The sequence below is a fragment of the Corylus avellana genome, chromosome ca8 (genome assembly GCF_901000735.1).
Source record: "Corylus avellana chromosome ca8, CavTom2PMs-1.0".
In the NCBI taxonomy this organism is placed as follows: domain Eukaryota; kingdom Viridiplantae; phylum Streptophyta; class Magnoliopsida; order Fagales; family Betulaceae; genus Corylus; species Corylus avellana.
This window is the reverse complement of record NC_081548.1, coordinates 165,628-176,749: the sequence shown is the minus strand read 5'-3', so window position 1 is coordinate 176,749 and position 11,122 is coordinate 165,628. Positions and strand designations below refer to the sequence as shown.

At 38.6% G+C, this 11,122-nt stretch overlaps 1 protein-coding gene across 1 annotated transcript in view; it reads left to right on the top strand.

Moving 5' to 3' along the window:
• Nucleotides 1–3,101: 3,101 nt before the first annotated feature.
• Nucleotides 3,102–11,122, top strand: part of LOC132189348 (uncharacterized) — a 28,843-nt gene continuing 20,822 nt past the window's right edge. Inside the window, exons 1-6 of the mRNA XM_059604055.1 lie at nt 3,102–3,302; nt 4,171–4,294; nt 4,400–4,462; nt 6,603–6,704; nt 6,820–6,988; nt 7,138–7,236. Of these exons, the coding sequence (XP_059460038.1) occupies nt 3,204–3,302; nt 4,171–4,294; nt 4,400–4,462; nt 6,603–6,704; nt 6,820–6,988; nt 7,138–7,236 (656 nt within the window). The 5' untranslated portion in view covers nt 3,102–3,203. The remainder of the gene's footprint in view (nt 3,303–4,170; nt 4,295–4,399; nt 4,463–6,602; nt 6,705–6,819; nt 6,989–7,137; nt 7,237–11,122) is intronic.

Genomic DNA, 11,122 nt, shown 5'->3' with positions numbered 1-11,122 from the left:
CTTATCAAGAGACGGGATGTAACACCTCACCTCAATGACACAGAATATTGTCCGCTTTTGGCTCCCCCAAACCAGACTTTCCAAGAGGTCACCCATCCTGGTACTACTCCAGCAGAAGCACGCTTAACTGCGGAGTTCTGATAGGATCATGACCATCACGGCTTTAAAACGCGTTGTTGTCATTAAGGGTGTAGTATACATTTAAGTACATCCTCATCTCCATAACCAGGCAATGTTGGACGTCACAATCACCCCTCTTAAGACCCAACGTTCCCGCTGGCGACCCTCATGGGATTAGCCCATTCTTGGCGTCCGTCCAAACGAGTGCTCGCTAGTGATCTTCATGAGCTTCTGCACGCTCCCTCCATCTCAGGTTGGGCAATGGCTCTGATACCATTTGTAACACCCCACCTCAATGACACACAATATTATCCGTTTTTTGTTCCCCCAAACAAGACTTCTCAGGAGGTCACCCATCCTGGTACTACTTCAGCAGAAGCAAGTTTAACTGCGAAGTTCTGATAGGATCATGACCATCACGGCTTTAAAATGCGTTGTTGTCATTAAGAGTGTAGTATACATTTAAGCACATCCTCATCTTCATACCCAGACGATGTGGGACGTTACACGGGATGATGATATGACCAATCACTGAGACGCCAAGGACTATATGTCGCCATAGGGATGAATTTGCACCTAGCTGGTGTAGCTGGTAGTGAGCTTGGGCAGTGTGTGATTAACATGATAGTTGCTTTTCATGTGCACTAGAGTTAATGAAGAGTACAAAATGCAGATGTTGCATATACTATAGGCATCTTGTTGGCTTATGAAGTTATGGGTCTATCGACCAGGAAACCACCAGGAGTCATCTTTATGATTGAGCGTGCTATTTAGGGGGTGTTTGTTAAACCCTACAGCACTGTTCATTATTCTACCACACTATTCACTTCATTTTTTTTTTAAAAAAAACGTTATTACTTTTATATCAAATCATTCACTTTTTATATCACATAATTTACTTTTTATTATTATTCAAATAAAAAAATCACTACAAAACAAAATTTTTTACTTTCCAATACCATTTTTTCATTTTTCCATACCAATCTTTATTTATTTATTTTATACATGAACAGTGCAGTGGAGTTTAACAAACACCCCCAGAGTTTCGATCGATTCCCAATTATGGCTTTTCAATATGATAAGACCTTTGTCAAGCTCGTACTCTTCTGTGTATGACGTAAGCAATATGCAATATGGCTATGCTTTAACCTCGTCTTTTCTTTTCAAATTATTCGAAGGGGAAATGTTTTTTTGCATTCTACCCACCATTTCTTCTCTCTTTACCTTTTTTTATGAAAAAAAACAAAATGCAAGTGAAGAGATGGTGAGTAGATGGTTGCTAGAATGCATTGTAGCATTCCTCTTATTCAAAGTTATGCATATGCCACCAAATTCCGTCATGTGTCAGATGTGGGGAGACGTGCGGAGCGCCCTCTTAAGTATAACCCCAATCTTAACTAATGAACTCCGAATTTCCGATCTCTTGGGACTTATTTGAGTGCTATTATAGAAAGATTTCTTCGAGCGCGGTCGGGCCTTCCTAACATGGTCTTTCTTTGTACTTGTGACCGAGTTAGGCCCAATTCTCAACAATAATGAATGTAGAAAATGCCTTCCCGGTGGAAATAACAAGGCTCCTATTCAGAGAAGGCTGCTGTTGTCACAACTTGTGGCGATTCCTCGGTGGTGTTTGGTAAATGGGTTGGTCTAGATACTGTAATTGATGTGGAAAAAAAGTAAAAATGTTTAGTATAAAAATATGAAAAAAGTGGTATGCAAAAATGAAAAAGTTTTGTTTTGTAGTTATTTTTTTTATTTGAATAATAATAAAAAGTGAATTATGTGATATAAAAAGTGAAAAAGTTAAAATGTTTTGATGTTGATTTTTTTGGAAAAATGATGATGAATAGTAATGAGAGAAACCCCAACTCATTTACCAAACAAACCCGAGTCACAAGTTGGTTTAACTAAGGTAATTACTAATAACCCTGCCAGATTAACCAAGGTTAATTTTTGGAGGGTGTTACACTCTCATGCCAATCCATTAGACATGTCTCTCATTGACGTCGCACCCCAGCCCAATACTCTTTCTCAATTTGAAATTGAGGCTCTTGTCCATTAAGTTTTGTCTAAGATCGATCTCAATACCACTATGTTCGCCATAATTTATGTTAAACACTCCACCTATGATAATCACATGACACCAAACACTTTAATATTTTTGTCAAAAGTCGTTTTATTTTGTCTCACTACTATTTTCACTACTAATGGTTCAAATTTGAATGTTAGACACATGGGATTTGTTTTCACTTGATAGTTATCTGTGTTCGAGACATACTTAGTTCTAGATACATAAATGCTTTAACTATTGCAAACTTGGTTTAGAGTTGCACTTGTGTAATCAGAGTTATGATGTACAGGATGTACAGACAGGTCAGTTACTTAAGATCGCTCATAAGATTATATGTCTGTTCGAGATCTCATTTCTCCATCTTCCTCCCGAAGTATGTGGCTACCACTATACCTCAATTGTGGTTCACCACACTAAGTTAATGGTACTCTTATTTAGGTTATGTGTCACTAGTAAGGGAGTAATGTTATAAATCTCTTTAAAATTAATGTGACTCTTAAAATTACCATTAAACTTGTGATTGACTATTATTGAATTTTAATATAATAGTAATTTTAAAAGATACATCATTTTTATAAGAAATTTTTAAAATTACTTCGGGATGAGCTTAATATTTGAGTGAATTTCGGCCAAAAGTTATTTTTTAAATAAAATTATGAAAAATATGCCATCAAGAGTGCGATTTGAAATTGGTGATAAAAAATTTACAATTTTAAGTAACAAACCACATTTTTAACAAATAATTAACTAGTTTTTTAAAAATCAAAATTTGAATGATCAGCAAACAATTTTTTTTGACATGCCAGCAGTGCTGCATCAGCGTATATGACGTCGAATTTCCTAAATAAAATATTTTGCTTCCTATTTTCTTCATTAGAAAAAGAATAAAACAAAAATTTTCATTTTATTACACAGCCAAGAAGCAGTAGGCGTTTAGTTGATGAATTTTCAATTCTCTTGGGCACTTCTTCTCGGAGGAGACAAATTCTGGTCGTTGGTCCCTTGAAAGAAGATGAAGAAGATGGATTTTGATGGCAGATCTAGTGCTGCGTTTGCGTTCATCCAATTCAAGTTGTTCCATCTGCAACTCATCGTCTCTACTCTTTTACTGGTAAAAAGATCGAAGCCTCTCTCATTCACAAAACCAACCCTAACCTACAATCTGTCTCTCTATCTATTATGCTTTCGATTCGTTCCGTGTATTTTCTTATTTATTATCTTCTTTATTTTTCAACCTAAGAAGACGCTCAATTAAGCTTGATGATGAGGAACTTGCGTGATTGCTTGCTTGACTTTAATTAAGGGTTACTGATGGGTGAGGGTAGATAAAGAATGCGCTGGGTTAGTGAAAATAAATCTTCATTATTTTTGCTTTTTTTTTTTTTTTTTTTTTTTTGTTTTTGTTTTTGTTTTTTGGGGGGGGGTGTTTTGGGTTTGATGCCGAGGGTTTTTTATAGCCCTCAATGTCTATAAAAAATTTGTGTTAGTTAAACAATTATTTTCTATTGACCTGGATATCAAAATTTATATGTTTTTATGATGTATTCTTGCCTATGTATTTGTTTTCTCTTTTGTTCCTTTTACTCCTAAAAGATAAATGTAAAGTTTATGTTTTGCATGTTGATTGATTGCATTTCATTAGGAGTTGAAGGAACAATTGATGGAGCTTACTTTCGGACCTATGCCATATCTTTTGATTATCTTTTAGGGAATATTTTTTCGCTCCAATTTTGTTGATTTTTGTTTTCTTTTATTTTCTTGGTATGGAAGAAACTGAATTCTGTATATGGACAAAGATGTTCAATAAGCGTTCTTACATCCGTGGCCTGTAATGGCGTGCTCTAGAGGCGATATTTTTACTGTATTTTATTGATTCCTCACGAACCCTTATTGATATATCCGTACTGGAATTTAACTTTATGATTTATATAATCTGGACGGCCACATAAAATGCTGACCTATGTCGTGATTCATACTAGTTCTTAGCAGCTGGGTCTCTTGGGTTTACCCCTGGAACTCATAGAAGTGGCAGCTCATCAGTGTTCTCTTTGTTTAATCTCAAGGAGAAGAGTAGATTCTGGAGTGAGTCTGTTATACGTGGAGGTATTTTCACATCTTGTTCATTTAAATTTGTACATTTTTTTTTTTAAAAAAAATATTACTGAGCAGTGTTATTTCTTTGGTGTCTTTGTTGTAATGTGATGTCAGATTTTGATGATTTGGAATCTTTGAGCCCTGGCAAAATGGGAGCTCTCAATTACACCAAGGCAGGTAGTTTCATGTCTCTTTCGTCAATATATTTCTAAACTTCTTTATTGCTTCTATATGTTTTCAGTGCTTGTAATAATTATTTGTTCTTCTTCCCAAACTACTTTGTAAAATCAATTTTAGATCATGCCCTATTAAGATGGTTCTCTAGTTACTTTCTTGCTCATTAGGCTTGATAGTTTGCTGGGTTGCTTGGTACTATTGTAGAACTAAATTTGCAGGAACGTTAACAACACCCCACCCAAAGAAAAAAAAGAAGAAACAAATGCCCCAAAAGTAGAAAAAAAGAAAAAAAGAAAAAGACAGGACACGGGTGACAGCACTTCATGAACACTGCGACGCAACAAATTATGAAAGTTCAGAAAAGGGGCACAACAATTTATGTATCTCCTAATGTCTTAATTGTTTAATCAAAATTTAAGATTCAAAAAATGATGGAGTTTAAAATTCAAAATTTAATCAAATTTCATTCTTCTTTGCTCCTTGCTATGTGGTCTTCCTTTCTTCCACTTTCTACATCTTGACCAGTCTTCTGAGAGTTGAAAAGATTATTTGATGATAATTGGTACTTCATTGGATTTTTCTTTCTATTTTTTTTTTTTTGGAACCCTTAAATCTCTTATTGACGTAAAATTATCAACTCTACATATTAAATTTTATTGATATGCTTTGAAAAGAGACCTTGCTATTTTAAAAGCAAAACATTCTACAGAATAAACGGCTGCAGACGTCATTGCTGTGCCAGATGTCTTAGCTGCATCCTGTGACTGTCCTCCGGGTGTCTCAGCTGTGGTCGGAAATAGAGATTCAAAAAATTTAATAGCAGCACATACAGGCCTATCAAGTCTTGTCGTACATGTTTTTCAGAAATATGTTGGCACTTTTTTTTAGCATGTCTGTGCTTAATAATAAAGGCAAGGAGGTTGATGCCTTCTTTACGTTCACCTTGTGACAATCTCCATCCCACCTTCCCCAACCCCAAAAAAGAAGAAGAAAGCAAAAAAAGGAAAAAAAGAAAAAAAAAAGTGGGATCAATGTGGTTATGGACTTATTTAGCAACTCGTTGTTTAAATCAGGCATTTTTCTGATTCTTTTTTTGTTTTCATATATCTGAAAAAAATTCCATGTGTCAATTTCAGAGTTAATGCAAGTGTTAAATGATTCATTGATTGTTCTTAGTTTGGTGCGTATAGTTCTATGTTCTAATAATGGATTTGGATGTAATTATGGAGGTTCTGATATGTTTGTGCTGGAAAAATTGAATTTTTCAATCCAATTGATTAATATTCGAATGTTGCTATTGGTTTGGTTGATGCCTAGATGAGAGCTTTTTAAGTGAAAGCAAAATTTTTGTGGGTAAAATTTGGATTTCCAGTCTTCTCTATTTCCTCTATTCATGTAAGAGCATGGTATCGTTTTTTGGGGTTAGTTAGAAATAAAATGGATGCTCTTGATATCTGCAGGTTATTCATTTGTTCTGCTCATTGTTAAATAAGTCTTTGTACCTTATATTACCCTTTTTTCTTCAAACAAAGCTATATCCAAGCCTATGTAATCCCAAGATCGATCCTGACAGGGTAGGGATGATTCCTGGCTCGTCCCGAGCACTCCTGAACCCTAGAATGACCTGTTCTAACCCTGGGAAGGCTTGTAAGGGTTATGGAATTCATAAATGTTCAACCTAGGCATCATTTACGGTCTTAAACACTGTATCCAAGCCTATGTAATCCCACTATGGACACTTTTACAACCCAAGCGACACGTGCTATGCATTCATGGTAATCAACTAAACCAAATAACTCAAGAAGACACCCAACACAAACTTACCTAATGAAAAAACAGTATGCAATGCAATAGAAGACGATAATGGAATAATTCTCTCACCTTGGGGGGCTTTAAAACTCCCAAGAACACCTTTGGAACGGTTGAACTTCACTTCTCTCATCAATCCAACACTCCACCAGCTTCTGAGAACCTTGAAAATCGTGCAGAGAGGCTAGGGTTATGTTTATGATGAATATATAGGGTTCACAGTTGTTTGGAGGCTCTGAAAACCCAAAAAAATGGATTTATATCTCTTTCATCGATTTGAAAATGATAACTGCTGAACTATTACCACTGTATTTTTTTGCTTGTATTTCAGGTAATATTGCAAATTATCTTAAGCTTTTAGAAGTTGACTCCATGTATCTTCCAGTCCCTGTGAATTTTATTTTTATTGGATTTGAAGGGAAGGGGAACCAAGGTATATAAATTTTTTGTTTATTATCTTGTTTAGCTCACTGAATTTTTGGCTTTAATTTTTTTGGAATTGTGGTTTGATGGATCCATGATTGTTTATGTATGTCAATATTCGCTAGACTTCAAGCTGCACCCTGAAGAACTTGAGCGATGGTTCACGAAAATTGATCACATCTTTGAACATACACGCATTCCGAAAATTGGAGAAGTTCTCACCCCATTCTACAAAATTAGTGTAGACAAAGTGCAACATCATCATCTTCCCATTGTCAGTCACATAAACTACAAGTAATGCTTCTGTATTTTTATTTGCTTGTTCATTTTAGAATGTGAGCTTAGCATTGTTTCTATTTAATAGCATCATTCTGTTTCGTAGGTGGTTATAACAATCATTATTATGTTATATGATGATGATGATGATGACTGTGTCTGTGCAGTTTTTCTGTTCATGCTATACAAATGGGTGAAAAGGTTACCTCTATTTTTGAGCATGCCATCAATGTTTTTGCTCGCAAAGATGATGTGTCCGGTAACAGGTAAGTCATTTGGTAATTATCTTCATTAATATTAAAGAACCATTAAGGTGCTTCTCTTAACATTTAGACCTAAATCTAACATATTATTCATTTATCAATCTTTACAAATCTCATTTTAATTCGTATTACCTCCTCTTTGTTGGAAATGGTTGCTTCACTTTTAGACATGCGTTAGATGTACCAACATTGCCACCCGTTTAGTTCTACAATATCGAAATTCTCATTTTTGATAGGAATGGGTTGAACCTCTTTTCTATTGGTGGTAAAGTAGATTGCCCAAGGTTATGGTCTTCTTGTTTCTGCTGTAAACTAATTTTTTTTTTTTTTGATAAGTAATAATGATATAAAAAGCACAAAGGGGTGCAACTCACATACACGGGAAGTATAAACAGAGAGCGCCTAGAAGGGAGAGAAATGAAAAAGAAAATCAGAAAAACTAATCACTAAAGGAGCTAGCCAAGCGGCCGTCCAAGAGTAAAGAGTAAAGAAGAAAAAATGAGTCAATTCCTCTATGGTCCTAGTGAAATTTTCAAAATATCTAGCATTTATTTCATTCCAAATACACCACATAAGACACAGAGGGATCATCTTCCACACAACTGCGCTTCGAGATCGCCCTCCCGACCACCAGCTATCAAACAAGGCCCTCACCCTGCAAGGCATGACCCAATGCAACCCAAATTGCTTAAAAATCGTGTGCCAAAGAGTACTTGTGAGCTCACAGTGGAGAAGAAGGTGATCGACTGACGCTCCGGTCTTCTTGCACATACAACACCACTCCACTACCACTATGTTCCTCTTACGCAGCATATCATGAGTCAAAATTTTGCCTAGGGCTATAGCCCACCCGAAAAAAGCCACTCGCTGAGGCGCCTTAATACGCCAGATGCTCTTCCAAGGAAACTCCTCTTGATTAGAAATGGACAAGGCCTTGTAGAACGACTTAACCTCGAACTTGCCCTTCTTGGACGAAGACCAGCAAATACGATCTACACTACCTAGGGAAACCTTGCAAGAATACAATCGATCAAAAAAAGGAGAAACCAAATCCATCTCCCAATCTTGGACCGATCGAACAAAAATGACATCCCACTCAACAACCCCATTCCTCCCAACAAAATTATCCTTTTTTTTTTTGATAAGTAATAATGCATTAAAAGAGCGCAGAGGGGCGCAACCCAAGTACACAGGAAGTATACAAGAGAGCGACTAAGTAGGGGAGAAAGAAGAAGAGAACATAAGGAGAAAATCAGAAAAGTTGATCACTAAAGGAGCAAGCCAGCCTGAAGTCCAAGTGAATAAGGTGTACAAAAAGAAAAGAATAAGGTCCTCTAGATTCCTCGACGCATCTTCGAAGCATCTCGCATTCCTTTCCTTCCAGAGGCACCGAAGGAGACAAAGGGGAGCCATCTTCCAAACCACCGCACTACTCGTTCTCCCACCCGCCCACCAACTAGCGAACATCTCTTTTACACTTCTAGGCATAACCCAACACATGTTAAAGCGAGAAAAGATAACATCCCACAACTTCCGTGCGACTACACAATGAAGAAAGAGATGATCCACGGACTCCCCATCCGCCTCACACATACAACATCGATTAATCACAACGAGGCCTCTCTTCCGAACATTGTCCAACGTGAGAGGTTTCCCAAGGGCAGCCGCCCATGCAAAAAACGCTACTCTCAAAGGAGCCTTGGTACGCCAAATGCTTTTCCACGGAAAGTGATTAGGAACCTTAAGGGCAAGCATCCTATAGAAAGAGCGGACCTCAAACTTCCCTTTGCTTGAGTGAATCCACCACATCCGGTCCTCCCCTTCCCCCCTAATCAAAGACGAGTACAAGAGCGAGAAGAAAGAGGCTAAGGCCATCTCCTCCCAATCATGAATACTGCGGGTGAAAGTAACATTCCAGTGAACCATCCCGTTTACACACTCTCGGATATCCGCAATGGAAGCGTCCTTGTTGCAAGCAATATTAAAAAGACCCGGGAAGGCATCCTTGAGAGACGTCTCACCACACCACCAATCCTCCCAAAATTTAACCTTCCCTCCCACACCAGGATCTAATCTGAAGTGACCCCGAAACGACCTCCAAACTCCACAAATGTGTTTCCATAACCCCACCCCATGCGTTCCACGAGGAACTTTGGAGCGCCAACCCCCCCAAACCACCCCATACTTAGCCACCAAAATACTTCTCCACCAAGCTCCTTCCTCATTTGCAAATCTCCATAACCATTTCCCCAAGAGAGCTTGATTGAAAAGATGCAAACTCCGAATCCCTAGTCCTCCCTCAGCAATTGGAGAACACACCTCATGCCAGCTTACCAAATGGAACTTAGTCTCATCCTTGAACCCCCCCCATAAAAAATCCCGTTGAATCTTCTCAATCCGATTCGCCACGGAAATAGGAATGGGAAAGAGAGACAAAAGATAGGTGGGGAGATTGGATAGAGTGCTCTTGATGAGAGTGAGCCTTGCCCCCTTGGACAAATAAGAACGCTTCCAAGGGGCCAATCTTCGAGCAATTTTCTCCAACATGCCATCCCAAATAGCCAACTGCTTGAAAGACGCCCCTAGCGGAAGCCCCAGGTACTTCAAGGGCAAAGAACTAGTACCACAACCCAAAACACCAGCCAACTCAACCGTCTCCACCGAATCTCCGACTGGAACCAAAACAGACTTGGCCCGATTAACTTTTAACCCTGAGACCGCCTCGAAACCAATAATGATAGCTTTAATAAATCTGACATTTTCAGATGATGCCCCACAAAACACCAACGTATCATCAGCAAAGAGAAGATGGGAGACAGAAACCCGCCCATGCTCCCCGGCACCCACATAGAAACCATTGATGAAACCCCTACTGATAGAGGCATCAATCATCCTACTGAAAGCCTCCATGGCCATGATGAACAAGAAAGGCGAAAGAGGGTCGCCTTGTCTAACCCCACGCGAACTCCCAAAGAAACCGGACGGTGAACCATTGATCAACACCGAGAACCTCACCGACGAGATACAATGTTCAATCCAAGAGCACCATTTCTCACCAAAACCGCACCTTTTTAAAAGGTAGAGTAGAAACTTCCAATTCAAGTGATCGTAAGCCTTCTCCATATCCAACTTACACAAGAGGCCGGGATCCCCAGATCTAAGCCGGCTGTCCAAGCATTCATTGGCAATAAGCACCGAATCCAAAATCTGTCTTCCTTTGACGAACGCATTTTGCGGATTGGAAATGACCCGGTTCATGACTCCCTTCATTCTATTGGCTAACACCTTCGCAATAATCTTATAAATCCCTCCCACAAGGCTAATAGGACGGAAGTCCTTCAAATCGGATGCCCCATGTGACTTCGGAATAAGAGCAATGAATGTAGCATTGAGACTTTTTTCGAACTTGCCTCGATCATAGAACTCCACAAAAACAGCCATGATGTCCTTTTTGATCACCTCCCAGCAGTCCTGAAAGAAAGCCATAGAAAAACCATCCGGGCCTGGGGCCTTATCCCTATCCATCTTTTTGACCACCTCCCATACCTCCCTTTCCTCAAAAGGAACTTCCAGACTAGAAGACTCTTCCCCTTCCAACATATCAAGATGAAGATTATCCAACCTGGGTCTCCAACTAAGAGTCTCTGTGAAGAGCGTCTTATAAAATCGAGTAATGTGACTACTAATAGCCTCTTGATCAGAGATAGCAGTGCCATGAATGATCAGAGACTCAATATAGTTCTGTCTTCTATTGGCATTAGCAATCCGATGGAAGAATTTGGTACACTTGTCACCCTCTTTCAACCACCGGACTCTAGATTTTTGCCTCCAGCTGATTTCTTCTTGAAGGAGGGAAACTTCTAACTCCCTAGCAAGCACCCTTCTCTTC